The 27,555-nt window shown below is 46.2% G+C and overlaps 6 protein-coding genes across 22 annotated transcripts in view; 3 read left to right on the plus strand and 3 right to left on the minus strand.

Annotated features, from left to right (window-relative positions):
- Positions 1 to 11,084, plus strand: part of LOC4801835 (cubilin) — a 43,775-nt gene extending 32,691 nt beyond the window's left edge. For 3 of the 14 annotated variants that reach the window (XM_033377127.1, XM_033377128.1, XM_003736562.3), the window contains 14 exons: positions 2,116 to 2,220; positions 2,675 to 2,852; positions 2,912 to 2,938; positions 3,003 to 3,211; positions 3,291 to 3,504; positions 3,823 to 4,040; positions 4,540 to 4,666; positions 4,735 to 4,839; positions 4,903 to 5,331; positions 5,398 to 5,801; positions 5,857 to 6,026; positions 6,091 to 6,268; positions 8,245 to 8,424; positions 8,619 to 10,108. In XM_033377127.1, the coding sequence (XP_033233018.1) occupies positions 2,116 to 2,220; positions 2,675 to 2,852; positions 2,912 to 2,938; positions 3,003 to 3,211; positions 3,291 to 3,504; positions 3,823 to 4,040; positions 4,540 to 4,666; positions 4,735 to 4,839; positions 4,903 to 5,331; positions 5,398 to 5,801; positions 5,857 to 6,026; positions 6,091 to 6,268; positions 8,245 to 8,424; positions 8,619 to 8,926 (2,852 nt within the window). In that variant the 3' untranslated portion in view covers positions 8,927 to 10,108. Of the gene's footprint in view, positions 1 to 2,115; positions 2,221 to 2,674; positions 2,853 to 2,911; positions 2,939 to 3,002; positions 3,212 to 3,290; positions 3,505 to 3,822; positions 4,041 to 4,539; positions 4,667 to 4,734; positions 4,840 to 4,902; positions 5,332 to 5,397; positions 5,802 to 5,856; positions 6,027 to 6,090; positions 6,276 to 7,174; positions 7,417 to 8,244; positions 8,425 to 8,497; positions 8,543 to 8,611 lie in introns of those variants that run through there. The other 11 variants (XR_004468536.1, XR_004468537.1, XR_004468539.1 and 8 more) reach the window with 11 other exon arrangements.
- A 523-nt stretch (positions 11,085 to 11,607) lies between these two features.
- On the minus strand, positions 11,608 to 12,163 carry euc (eucalyptus). Of its 2 annotated transcripts, none has more exons than XM_001358832.4 (2): positions 12,004 to 12,163; positions 11,608 to 11,936 (listed from the first exon to the last, which is right to left on the minus strand). In XM_001358832.4, the coding sequence occupies exons 1-2, from the start codon at positions 12,131 to 12,133 to the stop codon at positions 11,743 to 11,745; spliced, it is 324 nt and encodes a 107-aa protein (XP_001358869.2). In that variant the 5' UTR covers positions 12,134 to 12,163; the 3' UTR covers positions 11,608 to 11,742. The 2 variants fall into 2 exon arrangements, with proteins under 2 accessions (XP_001358869.2, XP_015037411.2); XM_015181925.2 differs by having other exon boundaries at positions 11,608 to 11,951.
- Smu1 (Smu1 spliceosomal factor) lies at positions 11,798 to 14,356 on the minus strand. The gene is made up of 5 exons (XM_001358833.5): positions 14,215 to 14,356; positions 14,080 to 14,146; positions 13,765 to 14,023; positions 12,630 to 13,708; positions 11,798 to 12,569 (listed from the first exon to the last, which is right to left on the minus strand). Exons 1-5 carry the CDS (start codon positions 14,238 to 14,240, stop codon positions 12,471 to 12,473), a joined length of 1,530 nt encoding a protein of 509 aa, XP_001358870.1. The 5' UTR covers positions 14,241 to 14,356; the 3' UTR covers positions 11,798 to 12,470.
- Positions 14,357 to 14,427: 71 nt separating this feature from the next.
- Positions 14,428 to 16,054, plus strand: dnk (deoxynucleoside kinase). The gene is made up of 4 exons (XM_015181926.2): positions 14,428 to 14,643; positions 14,940 to 15,291; positions 15,351 to 15,621; positions 15,691 to 16,054. Exons 1-4 carry the CDS (start codon positions 14,622 to 14,624, stop codon positions 15,838 to 15,840), a joined length of 795 nt encoding a protein of 264 aa, XP_015037412.1. The 5' UTR covers positions 14,428 to 14,621; the 3' UTR covers positions 15,841 to 16,054.
- Positions 16,055 to 16,068: 14 nt separating this feature from the next.
- On the minus strand, positions 16,069 to 16,771 carry snRNP-U1-C (small ribonucleoprotein particle U1 subunit C). Its single transcript, XM_001358835.5, has one exon. It carries the CDS (start codon positions 16,659 to 16,661, stop codon positions 16,221 to 16,223), a length of 441 nt encoding a protein of 146 aa, XP_001358872.1. The 5' UTR covers positions 16,662 to 16,771; the 3' UTR covers positions 16,069 to 16,220.
- Positions 16,772 to 18,038: 1,267 nt separating this feature from the next.
- gukh (NHS actin remodeling regulator GUK-holder) overlaps positions 18,039 to 27,555 on the plus strand; it is a 42,021-nt gene continuing 32,504 nt past the window's right edge. The window contains exon 1 of one of the 3 annotated variants that reach the window (XM_003736566.3): positions 18,039 to 19,466. In XM_003736566.3, coding sequence (XP_003736614.3) covers positions 18,818 to 19,466 — 649 coding nt within the window. In that variant the 5' untranslated portion in view covers positions 18,039 to 18,817. The remainder of the gene's footprint in view (positions 19,467 to 27,555) is intronic. The other 2 variants (XM_033383648.1, XM_003736564.3) reach the window with 2 other exon arrangements.

Here is a 27,555-nt window from a genome sequence, read left to right on the forward strand (position 1 = left end):
GTTACTTGATATTGCGCCATTAATTATGGGAACATTTAAGTAGGGGCATCATCTGGACTCTAATTATGAATGTTCGCGCAGTTACAGAGAAAGTTCATTTCATTCACTTGAAAATTCTACTTCCTATAATTACCCAGAGATTTATTATTTTGAAAAACTTCTCTGGACTGGGATTCCCGAGACATCTCTTCTCTACTCCTTTGTCGCCTGGCAGCAACAGCATGTGGTATGTGTGTCTGATATTAAGAGCTCCCTTGGAGACACGCGCCCACTCTGGCCCCCTGTCTCTGCTTCACGCTGTGCAACATCTTCATCATTATGCCTGTGCGGCTCCCAGAACGTTTACTGGCACCCAACCATCCTTCGGGCGCAATTTGTGCTAAACACCAAAGTTGCGGCTAACCAAGCCTCGTCTCCATTCAGCTCCCTCCTTCCCCCCGAGTACATCTGCTTAGTCTGGCGGTAAATACATTTAACAAACACAATTGAAACACGAAGTGCCGCCGCCATTTGGCAGCTTCTCAGTTAGTTTTTCTTTTTTACAATACGCAATTAAAAGCTGGTTGCATTTTTTATGCATTGTTCAAGCGGCTGGTGGCATTGAAACCCAGTCGGTGCCTCACAAAAGGTGTACATTAACATAATGACAGGGGGAGTGGGGGGACAGTGGAACTCGGCAGAGCGCAGCGGAACACAACAAAAATATTTATGGCAATGCAAATGGCGTCTGCATAAAATTTATTGACACTTTACTGCGCATTGTCATTCGAGAGGGGTGGGGGGGGGGAGGGGGTTTGGATTTGGCTCTGCCAGCTTCCGGTTACCACGATTTTGTGCTGCGGTTGTCATTGTTACGCCCTAGCCACGCCCCAGAGTGCTATTCAGGCCTTGGAACGCTGCACGCACCGTGTCCCCCCTGTCCATGTGTGTTATCCTAGCGTTTACGTTTAGTGTATCTGTGTGTGTGTGTTTGTGTTTGCCACACAAATACGCTCTCATTTTAATGAGCAAACTTTTACATCGAGCGTCGTTTATTTTGCTGTTTTGCAAACTGCATTCCAGGCACAAATATCCTTTTCAAAATTAATTTAAAGAGTTATGGGCAGGGTGATAATCCCCTAGGTAGATCGCTTGCCAAAAGGGCTTGCCATTCGGTTGCGTAAATAATTAGCTGAAAATTGTATCAGTGGCTTAGCGGGGGCTTTGGCTACAAACCATGTTGACTGGGAATCACAAAATCAATAGAGAACGAAACCGTTTATCCGCATACATTTATCGCTGTTGGCAACAGTTTCAGCCGAAAACTAAAACTGTTCGAGAACCGCAACTACAAGGCAGGGCACCCGAGGCACCCGAGGCAACAGAGGCACCAGCTGGTGGAAAAGCCACAAAAGCCAGAATAAATCCTCGCCCGCTCATTTATTATGTGCCCGAAACAGAATTTAATTGGAAGCGAGTGCCCGCAAAGCATTTGTTAATGCTCTACCAAAACTGTAGAACATTTCACATTTAAATTTCATTTAATGTCAATCAAAAGATAGTCCATAAAGTACGCTGGAACCGGCTAGAGAATAAGGCTTTGAGGCTTTTAAAGTTGATGCTGCAGCAGAGCGAGTACGAGTATCTGTGTGCAGAAAAGCTCTTCATAATTTCCGCTGGCTTAGGAGCACAAACCCACACACACTCTCCCCTCTCCCATAAGCTGTTCCGCCGGTGGAGAGTACATGAATTTCCTTTTTAAGTTGCATTATCAGTTGATAATAACATGTTATCATGTTGCCCCAAACCCACACCCACACCCACACCCACACCCCAACCATTTATGATATATAGACAAACAAACGAGCAGTAGGACAGCTTGTCATGACGTCAGGAAGCGCATTTCCTTGTTAAGCATCAAGTGTTGTTGTTGACTTAACTAGAGCAGACCCTCCCACGGAGCCCCACGCACAGTCCCAATCCCCCAGCTAAATAAATCATAATTCAGCGCAATTCTCATGCAAATCGAAATCATTAACATTGTGTATGTATATTTGTCTCCCACCTGCCACCCTCTACCACCCTCTACCGCCCTCTACCACCCTCTACCACCCGCTCCCACCCAACTCCCTACAGGGGCAGGCATTGCTCGCTTAGAGTCGTCCGGCGTTGATGGCGAGCCTTGGATGCAGCCCGTGGTGACATATTTGGAGGTGTCGTCGCGACCCACGAAATCGCCAAGTAGGTGGCGCCTTGTCTCACACTCTCTCTCTCTCTCTCTCACTCTGTCTCTCTCACTCTCTCCTGCTCTCGATGTGTATCTTTGTGTGCGTGTACGTGTGTTGGGTTGTGTGTGCGCTTGTGTTTGAGTGCGTGCGAGTCGCGCCCGTAGTTAGCAGTTAAATTTTGGTGTCTGTCTACCCGTAGTTGAAAGTTATCTTTGTAGACGAACCCAACCGCTTGCTGTAGTTGTAAATTGCAAATACAGATACAGATACAGATACAGACACACACCCAACGTTACACTTGTTCTGCCGCTTCGTTCTGTACATGTATGTGTTTTGTATTGCTGTGTGTGAGTGTCTATGTGTAACCGACCTGCAACAGAACCTTGAACAATCCAAACTTATCAATGGCCGAAACGCCTGCAAACTTTCCCCTTTGTTTCTCCCCTTCTCTCCCCGGCTTGCTGCAGAGTGTGATCAGACATTTGTGTCGCGGATTGGTGGGCCACAGAATGGCACCTTCTCGGCCCCGCTGCTGCACAACCATCGCAATCATTCGCGCCAATGCCTCTACACTTTCCTAGCAGGACCTGGCCAGCGCGTCGAAGTAGTTTTTAAATCGTTTAGTTTAAGAGGAAGTCCACCAGAGTAAGTCCTAATGATACACAATCAAGCGGTCTTAATATAAATTTCTTCAATTTATTTAGCGGTTCGGCCGTCGGTGAATTACCAAGGTAATCATCTCACATATTTCCATAGATAAAATCAATCGAACAGTTCGGTTTGTCTTCTTTACAGCTGTGTTCATGAGTACATGGATATTTACTCGGAGGTGCAATCGTCGGAGCCTGCGGAGCTTATCAATTCCCCATTCGGTGGTCGGTACTGTGGCGCCATACCGCCGCGTCGTCGCATTTCCATGTACCGCGCCGTTGCCATTTCCTTTTTTAGCAACAAGAACGTGTCCACCGATTTGTTCGAGGGCACGTTTAGGTTTATAAATGCATGTGAGTAGACCAGACTTTGCATAACCACCCGATGAACAGCCGATAACATGACTTAACCTCTTGTGAATCCCTCGAAAAGCGGAATATGAAATCGGCATACCCATTGCGGGATCGCCATGTTCCTACACGATAACGCCGAGCATGAGTGTGAATAAAACCGGCACGCTCATATCGCCAACCTATCCAGGTGCCTATCCGAAGGATATGTCGTGCACATATCAGTTTCTTGGTGAATCGAATCAGAGAGTTAGATTAGAGTTTCGTGATTTTGATCTATTTTTTGGTGGACCACAGTGAGTACCTCTAATGCTGCACAAAACCCACACACACACACACACACACACGCACACACAACACCGCTTACAAGTCAAGATCGAAGCAAGTTCTTGGCCCAGGTCAGAGGTTGCTTTGATTGCAGCCCACATCCAAGACACACATCCCTCGAAACACTCTTAATCTGTGATCTATCCATAAATCCATAAACAAATTTACTCTCATTCGACTACAAGTATCTCTAAAAAAAACCCTTCTTCTCTATCCAATTTGCTATCAAATCTCTGAAATATTTACAAAAAAATCAACCTACAACAACATGAAAACCACAACAACAGCTGCCCATTTGACTATGTGAAAGTGTACGATGGTCCAGACAATTCGTCAGCATTAATCGGTACATATTGCGGACAGCAAAGAAACTTAGTTTTGTATTCGAGCGAGTCGAGCCTTTTTGTTCATTTTTATACGTTACCGCGCACCGCAAATACCCAGAATCGTGGCTTTAAAGGATTTTATGAATTTAGCGAGGGTTTTGTTAAATTAGATTTTATACGTAAGTACCCTATATCCACCATCTAACTGCAATTGTTTTATCAATCATTTCAGTTGTGCGCTCTCTGACCTCCGTCCCCTCCCACGGCAACCATTTTGCGCGGTCCAAAAAGCTTTTTGGGCGCCACACAAAATGGTTGCCACAGCGTAAAGCATTTAACAGCTATTTGTATGTGCTTGGTACCAACCTTTCCACTGGCTTTGTTCATTTTTGCTGCATTTTGTATTATTATTTTCCAACCGATTGAAACAACACTCTCATCAAATTTTTAACCTTCCCCAACAACTTTCTTTCTACTTCAAAACGAATCTCTCTCTCTCTCTCTACGCTATCTGATGTACTCTGCTCTGCTATAATCTGACCTCATCTGATCTGATCTGATCGGACTGCTCTTTCCAAAAACTGCTCTACTAACAAACTTACAAAAAAATACGAAAAAAAAAATGCAACAACAAATTATTATGAATGACATACATCATACGAAATACATGTACATCAGGTGAAAATGATGGCATTCACATACGTGGCTCAGAATGTGATCAAAAGATTTTATCGAAGAAGGAGTCGACTGGCTTTGTGCTCTCCCCCAACTATCCCTATCCCTATATACCAAAAACTGTATGTAGGTGAGTAGTCCTACAGATCTACAGAATGCTTAGAACAGAGAAAGTTCAATGGAACTATCATCCCTCAGATATTTCATCTATGGCATGCAGGATGCCCAGCATCTGGAGCGTGTGCGCCTCGAGTTTACCAGTACTTTCAACATACCCCAAGTAATGCACAAGGACAAGAGCGAGTAAGTATTTCACAGCAGATCCCCACGAATTTTCCCATACCAATTTCTCCAATCTTCTGACAGATCCAACTGCACGGATGGCTATCTGAAGATCTATCTGAAGGGCCAGGAGACGGCCGACGCGTACGACAAGTTCGACTACGAGCTCTGTGGCAACGAGACGCAGCGCGTGATCAGCGAGGGGCCGCGCCTGGCCATGGTCTTCAGCTCGGGGGAGCTGCAGGGCCGGGGCTTCAAGGGCAAGTACACCTTCGAGACGGAGTACAAGATACCCGGCACTGCGGCTCCGGACGGCACCTGCAGCTTCACGTACGTGAGCAGCTCGAAGAAGCGCGGCGAGCTGAACAGTCCGCGCTACCCCTCGAACTATCCGTCGGACACGAACTGCTCGTACCTGTTCCTGGCCGAGGCCAACGAGCAGGTGACCATTGTATTCGATCACTTCAAGATCAAGGCGGACAACAACGCGAATGCCACGGCCGGTGCATATGGGTAAGCATCCTCAATGAGAAGTCCTTGAGAAATGGAATCTAACTGGGGGTCCCCTTGGGCTTGCAGGTCGGGCGCCTGCTTTGAGGATTGGCTGGAGATGTATGTCGTCTATCGGGACAACAACGATCGCCTGCTGGGCCGCTACTGTGGTCTGACAGCACCCGGACCCGTCGAGAGCCCCCGGGGTGCTGTGGGGCTGCGCATCACACTGCACACGGACCAGGAGAGCGTGGCCAGCGGCTTCAAGGCGCGCTATTTCTTCGAGTCTGCCAAGTCGGATGCCGGCGACTGCGGCGGCAACTTCAGCAACGAGGACTCGGGCATCATCACCTCCCCCAACTGGCCGGCGGGCTACAAGGCGCCCGGTCGCGGCCTGGCCTCCAATGCCTGCAATTGGGTGATGACCGCCCGACCCGGCTACAAGTTGTCCATTCACTTTGAGCAGTTCGGCCTCGAAGGGGATCCAGCAAGTGAGTATCCACTCAATCCTGATCCGTAAACGTTTCTTATTCGATTTCGGCCCAGATCGCGGCTGTCCTGCGGCTGTGCTGAGGCTGTGGATGAATGTCGACTCTGACCAACCGCCCATGGAATTGTGCGGCGAGAAGCCGCCCATCGAATACTGGCACTACACCTCCACGGGCCAGACGGCACGCATTAGTTTCACAACCAGCGACAAGACCGTAGGTGCCCAGGTGAGCCAAGAAGATACACATGGAAAAGTCAATACGGAGTTACGATCCCCCTCTCTCTGTCTAGGGCTTCCGCATTGTGTGGACTGAGATACAGGACTCGGGCCCGGGCCCGCCATCCGTGGGCCTGCACTGCGAGTCCACCTACCACTTCCAGTGCGGCGCTGGCTACTGCATCTCGGACAAGCTGCGCTGCGACGGCGTCAAGAACTGCGGTCCCGGCGACGATAGTGACGAATTGCACTGTGAGTCGTGAGTGAGTCGAACGGTTCAGTTCAATTTTTTATTTGCCTCCTTTGACTAGGTTTACGTTTCCGTTTCCGTAATGTATTGTATCCGTTACGTTATTCTTTATTCGTGTTTGTGTTTCCAGTGGGACTCCCACTTTGTGGGACCTTTATTGTATCTATCTCATTTCGTTTCGTTTCGGTTTGATTATCATGGACTGGATGGATCATGTCCTTGAGCAATCCTTGTGTACCATATACTTTCATTACACTTTTTCGTTTTGATAAGCGAAGAAAACTTGAACCCGACGAAACACTTGCAAAACGTTATCCACTAAATATACCAAAGCTATGATAATCCATAATATACTAACCTAAAATACCAAAAAACCAACTAAAAATACATATGTATTGAGGCCAACTCCAACTTCTCTCTATCTCTCTGTCTCTCTAACTCTCTCTAAGTATAAATATTTGCACCTAAGTACTAAATCTGTTTACTAGTTGTTTTTTTGTTTTATTCATTTCAATGGCCAGACTTTTGTACATACTTCCTGGATAGATTAGGGTGCTCCACGATCCCCTACCCCATCCATCAAGCCTCCCCGCCCCCCATGCATACATCTCTCACTCTCAATATCTCAATCTCTTCCACCTCGTAGCAGTATTCGAACACTCCTTCCACACTCAACACCACTCGTACGGCATCCAACACTTTCAGTCGCAGTGAAAGTCCCACACTAAAACTTTCACTTTCTCTCTTTTTCTCTCTCTCCTACTTGTCTAATTCTACCTATATTTCTCTCTGTTCTTTCTTTTGTCTTCACTAACAAACAAAACCAATAAACTAAAACCAAAAAAAAACTCTACTTTAAAACAATATAAATCCCTCGAACCGAAACCCCCCAAAACCCCCTGGCACAGGTAACGCCAATTCCACGCATCTGCCCACATTTCGACAGACACTTGTTTTAGCAATTATGGCATTAGTGTTAAATACGTACAACTAAAGATTCAGAATCAAAACAAGAACAAAAACAAACAGAAGAAACCCTGAGAATCAGTAAGAAAATCAAAATTTCCAAATCGGAATTGGAATTGCCACGAGAATCAAAAACAATGAACATTAATATGATAACAAAGAAAACCAAAAAAAAGCAAAAACCTAAACATAAACGAAACATTCTGCTAGCAAGAATTTTTACTCATTTTTCTAACAAAAAACGAAGCGAACCAAAACCAAAACCAAATATTAACTCTAATCTATACCTAAGTTTAAAGAAATACTCTCTCTCTCTGGTCACATTTAACACGTGAGTTCTGCATAAAGCTTGTCTACAATCAATCGTTAAACACGTCCACGTTCAAACCACGCCACGACACGCCCACAAAGCCCACAAAGCCCACACGCAAACGCTCATGACATGCACAATATTCTCAAAAATCCAAAGTAAAGTTTCACTTCACCCTAGAACTAGACGGAACTCCAACCCTTGCAGAGATCATCCGAGTTACTCTTTTGTTGCATCTTTCAGTTCCCATTTCGATCGCATTGTGAGAGATTTTATTCACGGCATGTAGTTTTCGTTCCCTGTTTCGTTCTGGCTTCTTTATGTTCTGCACCTTTCCGCTCAGTACCGCACTGCATATCATAGCAGTATGTATGTATATGTATATGTGTATCGTATCTTCCTGGTGCCTATGATAAACTGAACTGAGTAACCCTAAATCTAAAGGAATGTCTAAAGGAATCCACTGCACAGACACATCCACACAACACAACAGAACAAGAACACCCACTCAACCAACCAACCACCCACCCACCCACATGAAACTCACACAAAAACTCCTCCTCTAACTAGAAATCCACACACACACACACACACACACACACGTTCCCAATATTAATATAAAATCGTTGAAGTATTCCGAATATCGATTAACAAATGATCTATTCTATTCACCTCCCTCCCACCCTCAATAAATGCGAACAGGTACCACGGAAGCGGCCGAGGCGGATCACGACGTTCTAATTATAATAACACTAATCGTCGTCTTGTCCCTAATCTGTCTCCTATGCACACTCTGTCACTCCAGAAGAAACCGTAGGAACCATGTGCGCCAATTGGGCCTGCATCGGAATGCGCACTACGACTCACAGACCAGTGCAACGGGTAAGCTAAGGGATCCCTGGGATAATCCTGGGATAATAATATATATTTTTGATTTGTTCTGTGCTCTTCTAAGGTTTTCTTTGATTTTGGTTTTCTTTATAGTCTTTTTAGTTTCCAGGTAATTTATTTGATTTTAAAACTCTCCACTCCTCTCCACTCCTCCACGGCTATAACAGTTCCCATTTGCTTTCCAGCGGGTCTCAGCTCCAGTCGGAGGCATTTGCAGAGTGGCGGGGCTAGTATAGCGGGCAGTTTGCATGGCATCAACAGCGGTAACCTGATCATACCACCAGCCCCATTGCCGCCGACGAGCGTGCCACCGCCGCCCCACATATGCATTGCCGGCGTAGACATGGGACACGGCCTGATGTCCAACGGAGAGGATGACGACGATGATGATCTGGACTTGGACGAGGACGATCTGGTCGCGGACATATTCATCAACGATGTGCATTTCGATGAGGACAACATCGATCATGTCAACCAAATGGCGAACGTTTAACGATGGTTTAGAGCATTTTTAGGCATTTTTATCGTGACTTTCAGTTTCGGTTTTAAGACGCATTTAGACTAAGGCTAACTAGGTAAATGGCGAACAGAGCAACTTTGCAGAGCAAGTGAAGTAGTTTTACATATAGTACACAGATACACTGCAGAACACAGATACACTCGGACACGTGGTCGAGCCAAGGAGACAAGATAAACGACAGATAAACTGGACAGAACAGAACAGAAGCAGAACAGAAGCAGAAACAGTAATTCAAAAGTTAACAATACCTAAAAGACAAGAAATTATGCAAAAATGCGAATTGATTAAGACATATATTTAATGAGCGAGCGGAGGATCTATAGAGGTAGTAGGTATTAGAGGATGAGGAAAACGATGACGCTAAATAAGTACAGTAGGGCGATCATATTGTAGTTGCGATTAACACGATTAGCGAGGCGCGCGTTTCAATAGCAGAAGAAACCGAAGGATGGAAAGAATAGGAAGGATGGGAAGCAACAAACAAATAATAGCTACATTTAAATATACTATATTATACACATAGCGAAATACGTATGGCGCATGGAGAGAGCGCAGGGCGACAGACGGACAGATGTGTAAAAAGCGAGAAGTAGAGGAAGTGGAAGTGCCGGAAGTACGATCATTTTCATAGCCACAAGAGACCGCAGACAAGGGGAAAACCAAACAAAAAACAAAAAAAAAATAAAGTTGTTGATTTTTATATTTGATACGAGTAATATTTAGGTGAAGCATAAATTGAATTAATTATACAAAAAGCGAGACGATGAGCGTTAGCGCCAATAAATGAATACACATTCTCGCGAACCAAAATCGATAGATAAAACCAATACAGAATAGAGGCAGCAGCAACACACTAAAGGGCATAAAACAATAATAATTAACTACCTAATCATATGCGCATGACATGACTCCTTATTTACACATTTTGTACGTACAATACAACAAAAATCTTCGACACTTGAAGCTACACAAAAATCAAACATACAACAAACAAAAAACAAAAAACAAGAACAAGAACCGCAGTGGCGAGAGGTGGAGAAATGCATAAATAAAAGAATTAGTGACTATCAAAACTGTATCTTCCAGCAAAGAGTAAAAGCGCAGAGTTAAATAATGCTAGATCGAGGAGTTTATAAGCGAAGGAAATTAAATAAAGCATTCATTAGCGGCCCCAAAAATGGTAAATATTTAATGGTAAATGGATTCGAGAAACGGAAATGGGTTGGAGATAAAACGGGATAAATTCAAAGATTTTTGTCTATTTAAGCACATTTTTATAAACATTTAAGGCGAACAAAATATTTATAAAAATGTATACGCTAAAGGGAACGATAATAATAAAATAAATTATACAAGAAACTAAACTAAAATGAACTAAACACAAATACAAATCCAAATACAAATCGAGGAATCAATTTCAATTTAATTTCTATTTCGCCAAACCATGATTTGGCAATCGTTTACATCCAACTATTATTATATTATAGTGTTCATTTATTGTATGGTAATTATTTTTATATTTATGTGTATATTTTAAGGTTTCGTTCAGTCAGTTTCCTCCGTTTTGGAGCTCTCAATCGATAGTAAATTCCCTAATGTTTCGTAAAGTAAAATGAATAAGTATTGGTTTCATAGCGCACGTACGTTTTGCAACAGAAAGCATTCGAAATTAAAGAAAATGGCTTAAATCAGCGAAGGAAACATAAAACCGTTTAACGTAAAAACCATTTATAATAAACGTATGTAGGTGTTACAAATGCTAAATTAATAAAACAAAAATAAATAAGTAATGAGTAAAACAGAAAGTAAATACAATTACCTTGAGGAAGTAAAACGTTGTTAAATTGTTGCATTAAAAGCGCATAATGATCAAGTAAATCCTAAGAAATAATTCGTATAAAAAACTTTAGTTTAAGTGTACAAATTTTGTTGTTGTATTGCATAAAACCAAATATAAAAAAAGGAGGAAGAAACCCAGAAACAAACAATTCAATTAGTTAATAAACAAAATCGGAATTTGTGTTTTAGCAATAAAAATTACAAATAAATTAAAAAGGAAATAGTACTAAAGCAGAAAACTAATGAAAAACGCAAATAAAATGTTCGAGAAAGCAAGCCCCAATGAAACCTACCCCCAAGAAGAGATGTTTTAAACTAAAAAGCGTTTACTAAGGTAACACTAAAAGTTAAATTAAAACACCCCAAAAAGAGCAAATGTTAAATTTACAATTAAATCTAAAAGTAAGCCAGAAGCCAGGCAGGCCAGGAGCACACAGATGAATCCAAAAAGAATTCGAATCCGAATCCGAGACCAGAAACAAAAACAGCAGTCAGAAATCAAATTCAGAATCTCAGACGCACTCATTGGCACCAAAACGGTTGCGTCATGCCAAATAACAGAAAAAATAGTTGAAAAATAATAATAATACGCCAAAGAAACCAAAAATTTCAAATTAAAAGGAAACACCTACAAAAACAATTCCATGTTAACATTAAATATAAATAAAGGTAATTAAATAAATGAATAATAAAACCAATTGAATTTCAAAACGTTGAAACAATTTTTACAATTACTGAGATGGGTGGAGGGTTAACAGGGTTTATCTTTCATCCAAAAGGCACTGAATTCACTAAATTATTTATATTAGAAAATGTTTATTTTGCAGTAATTTATTTTGTTACAATCCTTGGCGGCCGGAACAGTGCTACGAGTATTTTTAAATGAATACAAAAACGCATTTATATATCTACGTATATGTGATTGTAGGAGTACGTTTATCAGATATACTTCAGTTCTGGGAATTTATACGAAATTTCTCCAACATTTTGTTGATTGCCTCTTCATCGCCCTCGATTTTTGCCTTGTCCTGCTGTAAAATCTGCTGGAAAGTCTTCTGTTTGGTGCCGACCAGATAGAAATCCTCATCGGATATAGTAACCTGTCCATCGGCACTGGCTGCACTGCCCTCGTAGATGTTCAATGCTTTGAAATCAAAGACTACAGTGAGAGGGTCATCGGTGGTCTGGCCAATGGTCCAGCACTCACTCACCCATGCTCTTGATTAGCTTGCCGTCGACATCGGTGAAGTTGAACTGAAACGTGTTGACCACAGTGCGGCGGCCAGGGTCCGACTCCTTCAGCTTGTTGCGTATTTTATCAATGATCTCGTCGCTCTTCATGCTGACTGGCACTGGGACTGGGGCTGTCAAGTGAACCCGTTGAGTGTGGTTTCTCAACTAATTTAAGCGCTGAGCCAGCAATTGAAGCAAGCTCTGTGCTCTGCGGATTAGGGCCCTGGGAGACGGCTGCGCTCGTTGTCGCTTTGCATAATGCTTAATTAAAGTCAATTTGTTTCATATAGAGACACGATTGAAGATATTGATGTGGGGGATGGGCAGGGTAAAAGAAAATCCAAGAAAACACCTCGAAACTTAAAGTAATCGTAATCGGGGGCAGTAGGTGTATTTCTGGAACTAAAACTAGGTACGAAAGTCAATTGGCAAACGCTTAGGTGATCTATGGCTTCCAAAGCTTCAGCAGTCCATCCTCGCTGTAGCTGGCCAGAAGATTCTGGTGCGGATGATGGGACAGGCCAATGACATCTTTTTCATGAACCTGTTAAATAAAAGTATTTACCAGAGACCAGCAACGAGTGTAATGTCAGTAAAAACTCACGTTCAAAGTACGTTCCAGTTTACCCGAGGAGACGGAGAAACAGTAGAGCACCTGATCCTCGCCAGCACAGTAGATGAACTCGCCGCGCGGCGAAAGAGTAGCCGAGATAAAGGCTCCACCCTCGCGCTTACCCGACGAGAATGATCGCACAATCTGGCCCTGCATGTTCATGATTACCACCGTGTTCGATCTGTTGCAGACAATGAAGTGCTCGGGATTCTTGGGCAGGATGAGGACAGTGTTGACCGCCAGCTCATTGCCCAGCGGTTTGTAGGTGGCGACGCACTCTGTGGTTTTGAGGGACCACACCTTGACCGTGCCATCGGAGGAAGCGCTGAGTACGCTGTGGCCGTCGGGCGTGAATGTGGCCTCGTTGACAAAGGATGAGTGGCCTTTGAACTCTTTGAGCATCTTGCCTGACTTCAGGCCGTGCAGTCGCACCGTGTAGTCAAAGGAGGCACTCAGCACTTGGCTGTTATCGCGGGAGAACTGCAGGCAGGTAATGCCCTTGGTGTGGGCCTTCTCAAATTTTCGCAGGCATTGGCCGGTGATGATGCGCCACACTTTGATCTGGCCATCCTGGGCACCAGAGGCCACCATTTCAGAATCGCGCGAGAAATTTAGGGCTAGAACCGCCTGCTCCATCATCATGAACTGGTCCTGCGCCTGGTACTTCAAATCCTTTCGCACTTTGCCAGTCGTGAAGTTCCACACCTCCAGGAATCCGTCGACACTTCCGGTTATCAAGTACTGCCCATCTGGCGAGAACTGAGCGCACTCCACGTGCGACTTTTGTCCGAACTTGATCTGCCGGAACAGCTGTGTGGGATACATTTCCTCCTCCTGATCTTTCATGGCCGCCTTGCCGCGGAACAAATCGATCGTGGTACCAGGAGGAAGGAGTCCCTGATGCTGTTGCCATTTAAGGGCTTGACCCAGCAAGGCCAAGAGCCTGGACGAGGGCACCACATGCACCTCACCGCTCAGCTCTTGTGAGATGGCTGTGCGGCGCTTCTCCTTGCTGCTGCCTTCCGCATACGCTTCACGGGGATCGAAGTATGCACGCTGCAACATGTTTTCTGCGAAAAATCCGCACTTGAACGTTTATCCAAGGAGCCCAAATCCAATACAATACCTAAATGAATATACCGCTCGGGCTCTTGCTGCTTCAACATGCTCATGGGATCCGTTTGCCGCAACAGGGAACGGGCTGCGCCCAGCTCCCGCAGTTCTATCAGCTCCAGCACGATTTGCTCATAGAGATTGAGCAGTTTCTTGTCGGGCAGCTTCAGGGATTGCGTCACCTTCAGCACCGTGTCCCAGTGGCCATTGGAGATGTCCTGGACGAAACCATCGACGCTGTCCACTGTGTTTAGGGAGACACCCGTTTCCTCCTGTGGTGGGGAAACTAGATTGCTTAAATTTGTCTGAGGAGGGCGGTTGGACTCACTTGCAGGGTCTGCAGCGTCTTCATAAGATTGGACTCCTTCAGGTACTGCTGGATAAGCCGAATCACGCTGTTGGGGGGTGGATAAAAGGAAAATTACACATGCAGGACACGCTGGGGTACCTTTTATGTACTCACTCGGCTGATTCGATTTCTATAGACATGCTGTTGAAGGAAAGAAGTACGCTTAAGATCTCTTTTTCTTATTTATTTACAATTTTCTTAAAATATTGACAAAAATGCGTCTTCGAGATGACAATTGCGGGCGATAATTTCGCCGGCCAAACAGCTGTAAGTAATCGGAATTTGAACCAATAGTTCAAAGTATGTGTATCGATAAGTCAGCTGTTCTTTTTTCAATAAAATCTCCATGCGCAAATGCATTTATTGTGAAATACCGTGTCCTTTTAAAATAAAAACGAGTTTTCCTCATGCTGCTGGCATTTAAGTATCTGCATTATATAGATGCTTCTGTATCCAGTCATCGGATGTAGGAGATCATCTGTACATTATTGCCATTCCCTACTTATATCCCATTACATGAGATGAAAATTATCCAGCATATTGGTAATTAAAACTAGCCTGTAAATCAATTCCTAAGGCTAAGATTTATTTTAGACCACGACCCACACCTAGCCCTACCCCTTGTCCACCTTTAACCAGCCCAGCTGTTGATGGCAACGAAAACAAACAATACAATGTTTTTTCCCGCGCTTTTTTCGGCGGCAAATGACGAGATCATCTTTCTTGGTGGTTAGTTTTACTCGACCAGCCCTACAGTACAGTGCTCTTTCTTGGCGCTAGTCGGAATACAAAAGAAACCATCACATTTGACTACATTCCCGACTGTTTTTCACGTCCAGATCGCTGTTTATCTGCCATGATGTCCGTAGCAGCAGCCAGCTCGAGGCAGGGCAAAAAGTACGCCGAGGGCACGCAGCCCTTCACTGTACTGATCGAGGGCAACATCGGCAGCGGCAAGACCACGTATTTGAACCACTTTGAGAAGTACAGGGACGAGATCTGCCTGCTCACTGAGCCTGTGGAGAAGTGGCGCAACGTAAACGGTGTGAATCTGTTAGAGCGGATGTACAAGGAACCCAAGAAGTGGGCAATGCCCTTTCAGTCTTATGTCACGCTAACCATGCTGCAGGCACACACAGCGCCCACCGACAAGAAGCTAAAAATAATGGAGCGCTCCATTTTTAGCTCCCGGTAAGGCCCCACCCCCTTCCTAGTCTGTTCAGAATCCGGTTTTAACATTCTACATTTAGGTACTGCTTTGTGGAGAACATGCACCGCAATGGTTCGCTGGAGACGGGCATGTACAACACTCTGCAGGAATGGTACAAGTTCATTGAAGAGTCCATACATGTTCAGGCCGATCTCATTATCTACTTGCGAACGTCCCCGGAAGTGGCGCATGAACGCATTCGACAACGTGCCCGCTCCGAAGAGAGCTGTGTGCCGCTCAAGTATCTCCAGGAGCTGCACGAACTGCACGAGGATTGGCTCATACATAACCGCCGGAATCAGGCCTGCAAGGTTAGTACTCGATCGTCTCCAGAGATGCACACGAGTTCCTCAAATTAAGCTGTATTTTTGATGTTTCAGGTGTTGGTGCTGGACGCCGACTTGACTCTGGAGAACATTAGCAGCGAGTACCAGCGTTCGGAGACGAGTATATTCGATGCTATCTCGGGCACGCATCAGCCGCCTCAAGTACTAATCTCGCCCAGCAAACGCCAACGAATGTCCAGATAACCAATGATCAGCTCTGATCGGGGATTTTTACTTAAGTAATGACGATGTTGTCAGGCAATGGAAGGCAAATCCCCAATATAACTTAATAGAACACTTGAATCCTATGATAAACACCTACAATAACAATTATAATCACATTATATTCTAATCTTCTACTATAGCACGTATGTAAGTCCAAAAGTGTAATAAAAGCGTATATGTCTACTATTTTAAATTAATTTTTTATCATTTCGATCTGTGGCAAAATTACACGGTTTATGTTTTGTATAAAAGTACATTTAAATATGTATTTATTTTGTATTAGCAATTGAGGTTACTTATGCTATAGCTCTTAATTAATGCCGATGATCTTGATTGTTCTCTGGCAGGTCGTGTTTTTGTCACTTTGGTCCATTCATGATGGGCGGACGGACACCCGGGATGGTGCCCAGCGGCGGTGGCGGTCCCATCATGGCCATGGGATTCATAATGGGCGGCGGACGCATTCCAGTCATCATGGGGTTCATCATAGGCGGCATAAACGGCATGCCAGGCATACCAGGACGCGGCGGCGCACCCATGTTGGGCGGCGGGATGGACACGCCAGACGGCTTGGGCGGCGCCGATGAGGGTCCGCCAGCAAAAGGATTGTTCGTTATCTTGCCAGCCTTGAATGCCGCCGTGGTGGCATCAATCAGATGCTGGGCCTGCTCCTCCATCCACTTCTGGTAGTAGAACTTCACATTGTCGCGATGCTTGCGGCCCGTGCAGTGTGTTTTGCGCACCGAGGGCGAGTCGTGCGTCAGGTAGGTGTCACAATAGTCGCAGTAGTACTTTGGCATGCTGCTGCTTAGTTTGCAAACCAATTTTTTCTTTGGTTTATTCTATTTTACAGCGAATATGCTTTATTTATTTCTAATTTTAAAAGGTGTGACCGTATGTTGTCAGGGTGTCAAAACGAAGCTATCGATAGAAGGTGTAAATTAAATTCGTGTGGTTACACTGCCCCAAAAATATCGGGTAATCCTGATCTACTGTATAATCACCTTCCTGGCCGTTTTATTTTAAATTTAAAAAAGCAAAAAATGTAAAAGAATGTGAAACTAAGAAAATCCTAACAATCTACCAGAGTCGAAAGGTTTTTAATACGTTTTTTGATTTGAAATGAGCCGAATGTTATGTGTTTGCTGTTTTGTTCAATAATTCCTCTTCGTTGATTGCGCAGTGCTTCTATTGATAGTGAACTACAATTGCAAATTTTTAATTTTCGCACTCAAATCGTACTTACGTGCATCATTTATTCCAATGGATTGCATTTAAATCATTTTCACTCATTCACTTTTAAAGAATTTATATTTCGATAGTATCGATGGCCGAACTGCTTTCTTCAAATCGTTTATTGGCTCTTTTTGCTGTCTTCAAATCTCTATTTTGCACTCTTTGAATCGGGTATGAATCGGTAGAAACAATGAGTCCCATTCCATAATTTTAGATTATGTGCATACTTTAATTACAAAGGCCTATACACGCATCATGTCTTCAAATACCAGCAACATTGCGATTGTTTTTTTGTTGAACTTTTTTGTTCAGCCAAAATACAATAAAAGCAAGGACAACAAACTAGCCAGTCTTGAAATTTTCAATTTCAAATTTAAAATTTATTCATCAACGGCCTAAAATGACGTGGGCAGAACTAAGGATTTTAGCTAGCCGGCATTATTCAACGGAATCTTTAAATTGATCAATAGGAACGACTATCCTCTTTCGTGTTTTTGTTTTTATCTATTTCGCTAAAACCTTTACAGTTAAGTAAAAAATTGGTTCATAAATAAATATAAAATTATGTGGGAATGGTGAATTGTTTCATCTAGATAATAATATTCGACGAAATATAAAAATTGATCAATAGGAACGACTATCCTCTTACGTTTTTCTTGTTTGACCATTTTCGCTAAAGCCTCTTTATACGCAAAATGCAATAAAAGCAAGTGTTTAAAATAAACCAGTCAATTGGAAATTAGACTCACTAATCGGATAAAATTACTTGGGCATGGCTAAATGTTCTATAGAGCTAGTAATATTCCACGGAATATCAAAAACGACGAATATATAAAATAGAACTTGAATTCGGCAGTATATTTACGGTATATTTTTAAAATGAGGCGGTATATTTTGGTATATTTCTGAGGGTCGATAGTGAACTACAATCGAAAAATGTCAATGCGTCGATAGTAATATCGAGGGAAGTGTAGCTCTAGCACCATCCTGGCTCATCGCTAATCGGCTGTTTTTTTTGACCCGGCAAACGAGCAAGACGTGCGCGCGGTTTGTTATCGTTCTTGATTTCGTCCACACCTTTTGAAAGCTGCGAATGAGCGGGGAACACGCGTACCGGCAATAAAAGCGGCGGCAGCAAAACAGAGTAGAGCCATAAAAGCGTAATTATTACAAAATCGTGTTCGGCGTGTAAATTGGTTGGTGTTGGTGTCGGGTTTTGTCGGTTCAGGCCACGTTAATGCATAATGCGGTGTAAAGTGCAGAGCATAAACCAGTTCACAGTGTCGCCCCAAACGCCGGTCCCGGCTTGCTTTCAATTAAACCAGTGCCAGGCAGCAGCAGCAGCGTCGCCCCAAGCGACCAACTAGTTTGTGTGCGTGTGTGAAGCCAGCAGCCAGCAGCCACAGAAAACGGCCAAAAGTAAAGGAATTTATGCGGCGGCCGAGAGCCGAAAACAGACAACAATAGGTAAAGGAGGAGACGGAATCTGAAGCTGCAGAGGATTCAAGCCCAGAAGTTGTTTGACCAGTTTCTCTGTCTGTGCCAGTGTGAGTTTGTGTCTCTCTCGCTCTTTGTTTTTTGGCTAAAAGGCAGACGCAGAGATAGTGTTTGTGTGGTATGAATCTAGTGCCCGATCCGTACGTGAGCAGTGCCCCAAGTCAATGAGGAGGAGGAGCAGCAGCTAGTGAAGCCAGCATCCAAGCAGCCAAGCAGCCAAGAGATGCCCTTTGTACAGCGCGTGGTGCAACCCGTAAATGTGGCCCAGGCGACGGCCGCCAGCCTTGGACATGCCTCCACCCGCTTCCACTGTGCGCCCGGCAAGTGCAAAAACAACAACTGCATCAACAAGCAGTCGCCAGAGGCGGGAACGGATGTCGCCGACTGCCGGGCCACCTCGCCCACCTCGCCCTCGCTGACCAGAGTCCTGGTGCATGTGAACGGGGATGGGGAGGACGGAGCCGGTCAGCCCCACCCACCAGCGGCCCTGCCCATGAAGAAGCTGAAGCAGCACGTCGAATTCCTCTCGACCTCGCCGACGCACGGCCCGAGTCGTGCCTCCCAGTCGTTGCCCAATTCGCGGCACCCCAGCCAGCAGCGTCCGGCGATGGCGCGGAACGCCAGCGCCCCACATTCACCCACCGCCGGCTCCTCGAAAGTCGTCTCCGGCCACGAGTTCGACTCCATCAGCAACATCACCCTGAGCAATGCCCTGCGGCAGCTGGCCAGCCTGGTGCTCATCGCCAGCGACATCTTCGACGATCTGCAGCGGGACCTGCAGTCGGTGGGCGAGCGGGCCGGGCGGGTCCAGCGCAAGATAGCGGCCGTGGAGCGGCGCGTCTGTGCCTACGATCCGAAAATGGTCACAGTTCGTAAGTACCTTTGAATGATCCAATAAACCTCTAGAAGTATTCTTTAATTAAACGAATATAATGTGTGAATATCCACATTCCCATTCATTGCTTTGATGATTGAGCAGGGGAGCAGCAGGGCTCGGGGGGGGAGGGAATGGCAAAGTCAAGTGCGTTATCAAAGGCGTGCTTATCTTTTGTCATCTCTCGCTCTCTCTCTCTCTCCCTCCCCTCTGCTTGCGCTCTGCATGCGCGACGGTGCTGCGGCTTCTGTGTGTGGGTGGCGGCCAGGCGGCGGCGGCGGCGGCGGCGGCGGCATGAAACGTGCTGAAATCTTATCTGCTTTCGCAAAAACACAGTCGCGGGAATCGGGAATTCAATTTGCACGCAGGCACAAAGAAGACGCGAGAAGAGAAGAGAGAACGAAGAGGAAAGATGAGACAAAGGCGAAGCTTTAATTACCCTACAAAATACCCCTAATAGAGGAGTGTGTACCCTACCCGTATGTATGCATATATAAAGTGTGATTCTTGATTAAATATTAAATATGTGTTTTTATTCTGTAAGAGTACATGGCTATTTCATACTCTGAGGAAAATAAAGTCTAGTTCAAACTCCTATTCGGAATACCCTGCCACCCCAAAGGGTACACCCTCAAAGAGGCCTCTAGGGAGTACCGACGGTTTACGTGGAAATTAACACCTTGTTTATTTTGTCGCCTCCTCCGCTTTGTTCCCCCATTTGTGGATAGAGATGGCCAGCTCTGGTCTCCCTCCATGGCCTCTGCTCACACAATTAGTTCCTTCGACCAGCTCCGACTTCTACAATTACAGCGGAGCCGAGCAGAGCAGAGCAGAGATAAGCGGAGTCTCGAGTCGTTTGGCTTATTGTTTTCGCGACCTTGTGTTAAATTGTGGCCAACACGAATGGCCGTTTGTGGGGCAGGTGCTTACCCCACCGCCCCCCCTTCATAGTGATTTGTGTGGCACAACAGCAACAGGTTATACAGTGGCTGTCAAACTGTGCTGTGAACCCAATTTCTGTTCTCCATTTTTGTGTGGGCACAGCACTTTATCGTTTTTCGCTGGCAAATCCAAAAAATGTATTTTTTCGCTTGAAAATTGTCAATAATTTCATGAAAATCTCGACGCCCGACTGGCCCGACGCTGACTGCAGCAATATTCCTTTTGTATTTTGTTGTTGTTGTTGTTGCATGAGGAGTGGCGTGGTGTGCCGTTGGCCCATCCATTGTCAGCTGTCATTTTGCAAGAGCTCACTTTGCTTACTCTTCCCCCGCCCCTCGCCATAGCCCTCTGGGTGCTTGTCAGCTGCCCAAGACACAGGGACAGCTGCCTTTGCCTCTGACTCTGACTGTGTGCCACAAAATGTCGCACTAATTGCTCAGGTATTGAAGCTCGATAAAGAGCAAGAACACAAAGAGGGGCTGGCTACATCGGAGGTTGTTAATTTTGCAAACGGCAATGGCACTTCCATCCCCTCTCCTCTCCTCTCCTCTCCATCCCACCTGTGTGCTCTAGTCATTAATGTGGCCATATTAGAAATGCCATTACATCGCGCCATTTGTGGCAAATGTTAACTACCACTCCACTACCACCATGCAACTGCCGCTCCGAAAAAGGGGGCTGCCAGTGGTTGTGGCAGGAGAGCAGCCATGCGTGAGACACAGCCGGTCGGTCGCTGGCTCCTGCAATTCTTTCCGCAGAAAGCGCTGGCTGTTCCCGTTGGCTGCCTCTCTACCTAACTAGCCATCAATCGATCTGCCATATTGCCGCGGCAACATGTTGCAGTGGCAGCTATCTGCTACGTGACTGGACTGATCAAGCAACAGCGAATGCTTAGGCGCAGCGGGCGCTTTTGGCACAGCACTTTGAAAAGGGCCGCCGCCTCTCCTGGTTGTACTTAGAATACAGATACTTTGAAACAGTATTACGCGTTTGTGTCTGCCACATGTGGCAGCGTGGGCATCAAACACTCACACATGCTCAAAGGCTTTGCAGGAAACAAAAATTTGTAATTACAGCCACAGTGGGGCATAAATAACGCGCGCCGTACAAAAGATGGAGAGAGAGGGAGAGACCGAAAGACCAAAAGACCGAAAGAGATATGGCCCGCATCCGAACACCGAACACCGAGCACCGAGCACACAACAGCCACGAAAACCTGTTCCCACCTGCAACATTTAGCTGCCATTGCGTGTGTGTCTGCACGTGTGTGTGTGTGTGTGTGTGTGCTGCCACAAAACTAAACAAACAAGCCAACGAAAAATAAAACCAGCAATGAAAATGCCCGGCCAAAAAAAGAAAGATACATACAAGCATACCAGAAAAGAAACAGATACAGAGTGCGTTTTCTGTCTGCCGGTCCGTATCCGTATCTGTATCTGTATCTAGATACTGTCTGCGCCTGTGTTTGTATCTCTGGGTCTCTCTTTTTGTCTTAAACGCATTATTTTTCAAGTGCGCTGATGAGCATTTGATTGTTGCAGCCCAAAGTTTGCCCAGGGGCCCCCCCCTTTTTTTTGTTGTTTTGGTTTTGGGGCCAATCCACTTCAGTTCATCTCGGTTCGGTTCGGTTCGGTTCGCTTCATCCTCTGACTGGAATTCTTGCTGGCTTTTTGTTGTTGTTTTGTTTATTTTCCCAACATTTTTCTCTCACTTGAAGCGCAAAACCAAATTGTAAACCAACCAAAGGCAAAAGACCCGCCAGATACAGAGATGCAGATAAATAGACGCGCCTGTCATCGTCTGGGCGTAAACAACCAAGGAGGAGAACGGATACCGGTCCTGGTCCTGGTCCTGGTCCAGGCTTGGAATCTGAGAGTTTTAGTGGAGGAAGGGCTTAGGGAAATGCTAGGAAAAGAGAGGGAGGGAGACGGGGAGGAGAAGATTGCTTCCAATAGGAAATTATTCGTATAATTTATTGTATAAGTTGCCCATAAGCGAACGGCTACAGAGAACCATTCGGCACTACAATTTTGGGATTAAATTGATGGAACTGCAGGATTAACTAATGATAGACAGTCTTCTTCCTCAGTCTTCTTATGGAAACTACTTGCCACATCCGCAGTTATTTTCAACTCGTTGCACAGCCAAACCTAAACCGGGCCCTGGCTTATACAATATTTACTCTGTGACTCTCTGTGTATCTCTGCCTTTTAGATAATACTTACGTACTTTTGAGGCAGCTTGTTTTCCTCCACTGAGGCTGGTGTTTACCCAACTTGGTGCTACACTTGCAGCAGCCGCAGCAGCAGCCACTTAAGGCCACAAGTTCAACGGCAACGGAGCAGAAGGCGAGGGAGAGGGATACGGGGAGGGAGAGGAGAAGATTGCTTGTTGCGTGCCGCTCCTCGCGACTGGAATCTGCAGATTGATTGCCGATCGTGGTCGGGCTGCAGCTCAGGCCGCATTTTTACACGTTTTCGCTAGCCGGGCGCAGAGAACCAAAACCAAATGGCCAATATAAATGGAGTCCAAGTCAAAGTGGCCCGCATCGCCGGGGCTTTGATGAATTTCTAGGCAACCGCAAGAGCAGCAGCAGCGCAGCAGCAGGAGAAGCAGCAACAAGAAGAACGACAACCGCAGTCAGAACAACGCACCTTTTCAGTCATTGAACTTTAAGCTATGCGTCCCCCGACTCCACTCCACTCCCCACCCCACTCCGCCCCACTCCACCTCTCCACCATTCACAGAGAGGCAGCCCCATCGATAGGTTGGGAGATCGAAGACAGAACGATTCGATCGCGCTGCTGTTTCGTTCGGATTTCAGGCGCTGCGCTTTTCAATTTCGTAAACCAAAGAATAAAGAATGAGAGAACTTTAAAATTGATGTGTCTGTCTGTCTGGCTGTCTATCTGTCTGTCTGTCTGTCGCTGGCCTTTGTCTGTTTACCTTTCAAGCTGCCCCTGCCTCAGTGGTAAGGGGGGAGGGGGGCTAACCGTTTGATAGTGTCGCATGGGATCCTATTCGTGCTGCCTTGATTAATGGCACTTCCAGGCCATTGAGGGGTTCTCTAGGAACTGCCTAAGAGCCTGTCGTAAACACCTTTTGGAGACGCTGCACCCGCATTAACCATTTAAGAGCCTCGCCAAGAGGCCACGCAACCAAGCTGCCACTTGTGGCATCCCGCTGGACTTTCTAATCTGTTTCTTCGCTTCTATTTGCCTGAGAATGCGGCAGCGAGAAAGAGAATGTGCTGCCCCAGGGCCAGTGGAAATTTAATGGCATTTCAATTAAATGCCTGACGAAACGTGTTTCTTCAGCAGGAGACACAGGACACCAGGCCGGGAGGAGGAAAGGTAGAGCCCAACACGTGGGCGTTTAGGGAAAGCACTGCGAAAATTGTGCGTTGGAATTTCCATTGGTAAAACTACAATAAAACACAGGGACAGAAACAGACAGAGCCTCGTATCCGTCTGGCCGGGGTAGCATGCGATTTCAGTTTATAGATTCGTTCCACAAACCTGTACCACACGTACAACACACAGCATCATGCCGCAGGTAAACAGCGTCACTAATCAAGCCAGCTACGCGAGCCCAGGGGCAGGGCGGAGCAGCGAGGAAACAGCCTGGGAAGCCAGCAACCAGAGACCATTACCTTGCATTACCATTGGAATTTCTCACAGAATTTTCAGCCTCTCCTGCCCCGAGATCTCCGTCTCCGTCTCGGGTTCGAACTTGTTTCTGGGAATTCTCTGCTGCCCAGCGAGAACTTCAAGTGCTTTTCCCTCTTCGTTTTGGGGAAGCTTTAAGGCTTCAAGGGTCCCAGAGACAGAGGCATTGCATAAACGCATGGCACACATGAGGCACGGCAGAGGAGAAATCCCAAATGGAAACACTTTGTCGCCCCACTGCGGCGTTTCATAATGCAGTCTTAATGTCCCTTCGTCTGACTGTCTGACTGTCTCACCTGGAAGTCCTCTTCCTATGTACCTTCCTTCCTCCCCGTCTCTCTGTCTCTTTTACTGCCTGTCTGTGCTGATTTCCGGACGACTGATTGCAACAGCAGCACCGGCAACTTGTGTTTCATTTTTCACTCTCATTCATCAGGCAAACATCACGCAATGCCGGGCGACAGATGAGCCAAGAGACTCGCCTCGCCTCGCTCCTGACCCTGTCCCTTATCCTTCGTCCTGTTCCTTTGCCGGCTCCGCTCCTGCCTCGTCTGCCCAGGTAAAGTATTCGCTCCGGCCATTGTAAACCGCAGAGACACAGACAGACACTGTAAATGGTGCTGCCAAAATGTACGCCGCTCTATGTGGCATGCAACCCGTTCAACCCCTAGCGCGCTGCATTCATAATTTACCTCTGTCGAGGAGGGTCTCACCTGGATGGAGGACGCGTCAGTGCGAAAATTGCTTTGTTTGTGGCATAAAAACAAGTTTTCCCTTACCAAAATATGCCCCCCCCCCCCCCGCGGGTGTCACGAGGGGAGGCCCTGGGAGGCAACGAGAGGCACAGCTGATGCGCTCTGATCATATCTCGTAGCTCATGTCACATGCAAATTAATCACAAAGGCCCCTGTACCCCGATCCTGGGGTGCGGCACAGGCCGTAATTGCATGGGAATTAATCCCCGAATTGATTCGAAGACAGGGAGCAGCAGAGGCAGCAGCTGCCTCTGGCGATAGGCGATAGACGATAGACGGTAGGGGCAACCTTGCCAATGCCGTTCAGCAACTAGATTTGATGGTCTACTATTTATGATATAATGGTCTAGGCTTTCGTTTTTAGATATCTTATCAAGCGAGTACGTACTCGTATCACATGTTTACACCGCCCCCCCGCCTTCTGATAGGGATTCCAAGGTGTGTTCGTGGCATGAGTGTGGCAATACCAGGCACTAGACTAGTAGGGGGCTCTGAATGAAAACCATAAATGGGGGGAACTTAAAGCGATCTTAGGGATCAGCGATGGGCACGCTTTTTCAATTTGGAAGTCGTTGAACACACCAATAGCGACTCTCCAGTGGAGGATTTATTTAGTTTTTTGTCAAGCACACGACATAAATTTTGTTGTTGCACTTTTTCGCTTGTGCATCGGGGAAGGGAAGAGAACAAGGAAGGAGGTACTTTTGTAACACATTCCCATCCCTTAGGGGGTGACTCCTGTTACATATGTTGCCACCTCTCCTCCATACATAAACCTCCTTCACCCCTTGCTTGTTCCACCACCTGGCTTCAATCCATCGTATTCTTCTGTCTTCTATCCCTAACAGACGACGAAACGCACCCAACAATCGCGTGATCTCTTCGCTCGTATCTTTTATTCATTGTTTGTCGTAATTATAACTGAAGTTGCGGCATTTACCCTGACTAAACGATGCAACAGAAGCGGCAGCAGCAGCAGAAGTTCCCGCCTCGCAACTCATTAGATACAAAACACGTTGCTCTGATTGCCCCTCCCCTCCCGCCCTGCCGGCTGTGTGCTCTTTTCAGATACTCTTTTTGTTCATTCTTCCCAGGGCTTTTGCCTCTTTCTCTTCTGTGGAGCATGTTTTTTTTTTTGGGAGGTGGCAGAGGCAGCTTGAGTGACATCATTTTTGGATGTTTATCTCTTCGTGTTGAACAACTGTAGCACATGCGGCACATGGGGCACGGCACCAACTAAATCCTTTGCCGTAGGAATAATCTCTGGATTTCAGGTCAAGATTTAGGATTTTTCCCAATTTAGTTTGCAGGAAAATGAATATAAAAGGGGAACACATATCCCTCTGCAGATTAGCCCGCACTTTGACCCATTTCTGGGATAGAATGTTGGAGTTTTTGGACAACTTGTTGCTTCTAAAGCCTCGGAGGGCTCTGCCTGCTTTCACTTGATTTGCATATAGACAAAGCACTGCGCTGCAACGGTACAATATCATTTTCCATTATCCGAGAAAAACCTGAAAGACAGCCAGAGAGAATCTCTCTCTTTCTCGCTCTACCCCTGGCTCTGTCTCTGTCTCTGTTTCTGGCGGTTGGAAGCCTGAAACTTGCGCAAGACAAGAGCCTCTTATGCAGCCGCCGTCGCCGTCGCCGTCGCCTTCGCCTCGTAATGGCCAATTAAGCCGCGTCATGCCGTCAACCAGTCAGTCAACCCAGAGAGTCATTCAGTCATTCAGTCATCCAGTCATCCAGTCAGGCCATACCATCCCAGCCAGTAGGAGTCCATAGATGTTGCATTTTGATCGGCTTAAGCGGGGCATGGAGCCCGCCATATGGGTGGTGGCAGAGTGCGTGGGTAGCTCTCTCTCTCGCTGTCATGGCTGCCCCATTTGGGATCAGGAGTGGGAGGCCACGCAGTGCGACTTAGTGGTAAGCCTTCCCCCCAAAAAAAGGGCAGCCGAATAAAAAGTGGAAGAAAGAGTTGCCAGACGGCAGGTGAATGCGTAGCCGCGGGCTTTGGGCTGTGGGTGTGAGGGCACGGAAGCTGGTGGAACCCGCTCAGCCGTGGCATGCCCCCCTCCCGTACGCACATGTGTGCCTTTGTGAGGCATGCCCCTGGCCCTGTGGGCTATCATTTACGCTAAACGCACACTGAAAGCGGTAATTAGATTGTCTATGCCCCGAAAATCCAGTCGGCCACTTGAGATGGAATAGGAAACAGAACCCAGCAGTCGCAGCAGTCGCAGGAGCAGCAGCTGGAGGCTCACTTAGGGCTTAGGGGCGGGCGGTGCAGTCCATTAGGGGTAGGAACTGAATGTGTTTTTAGAGTCGCTTTAATACGCTTAAGCCGAAAACCAGATAGAGATACGGATATAAAAACAGGCCGAGCTGAGCTACGAAAAACATAGATACTTGCCCGAGTACCACGTTCCACGTACCACGTACCACGTACCACACGTGGCAGTAGGCCTCACAGATGTGCCCAGAGCGAGAGAGAACCGAGAGATGAGATCTCTTTTGATACAGTTTTTGTGTAATGGAGGGCATATGTTGCGGTTTCTGCCACAATTCCAGCTAATTCCAAGGTAAAGGTTCCACAAAAGCGATTAAAAACCCGAAAGCTCTGCCAGATTGGAATCTATAGACAAATGGCAAACCAAACGAGATCTGGCTCTGGTTTCTCGCTCTGTCTCTGACTCCACAACGATGATGGCGTCGGGCCACC

Source organism: Drosophila pseudoobscura, chromosome 2 (assembly GCF_009870125.1).
Source record: "Drosophila pseudoobscura strain MV-25-SWS-2005 chromosome 2, UCI_Dpse_MV25, whole genome shotgun sequence".
Lineage (NCBI taxonomy): Eukaryota > Metazoa > Arthropoda > Insecta > Diptera > Drosophilidae > Drosophila > Drosophila pseudoobscura.

What these genes read in the sequence shown, in the direction of transcription:
- euc (XM_015181925.2), bottom strand. Translation starts at nt 12,133, where the DNA reads ATGAAGAGCGACGAGATCATTGATAAAATACGCAACAAGCTGAAGGAG. An exon ending in CAAGCTAATCAAGAGCATGG is followed by an intron (nt 11,952 to 12,003) that starts GTGAGTGAGTGC and finishes CTCTCACTGTAG; the next exon opens with TCTTTGATTTCAAAGCATTG.
- Smu1 (XM_001358833.5), bottom strand. Translation starts at nt 14,240, where the DNA reads ATGTCTATAGAAATCGAATCAGCCGA. An exon ending in ATAGAAATCGAATCAGCCGA is followed by an intron (nt 14,147 to 14,214) that starts GTGAGTACATAA and finishes ACCCCCCAACAG; the next exon opens with CGTGATTCGGCTTATCCAGC. An exon ending in CGAGCGGTATATTCATTTAG is followed by an intron (nt 13,709 to 13,764) that starts GTATTGTATTGG and finishes GATTTTTCGCAG; the next exon opens with AAAACATGTTGCAGCGTGCA.
- dnk (XM_015181926.2), top strand. Translation starts at nt 14,622, where the DNA reads ATGAAAATTATCCAGCATATTG. An exon ending in GAAAATTATCCAGCATATTG is followed by an intron (nt 14,644 to 14,939) that starts GTAATTAAAACT and finishes TTTCACGTCCAG; the next exon opens with ATCGCTGTTTATCTGCCATG. An exon ending in GCCGGAATCAGGCCTGCAAG is followed by an intron (nt 15,622 to 15,690) that starts GTTAGTACTCGA and finishes TTGATGTTTCAG; the next exon opens with GTGTTGGTGCTGGACGCCGA.
- snRNP-U1-C (XM_001358835.5), bottom strand. Translation starts at nt 16,661, where the DNA reads ATGCCAAAGTACTACTGCGACTATTGTGACACCTACCTGACGCACGAC.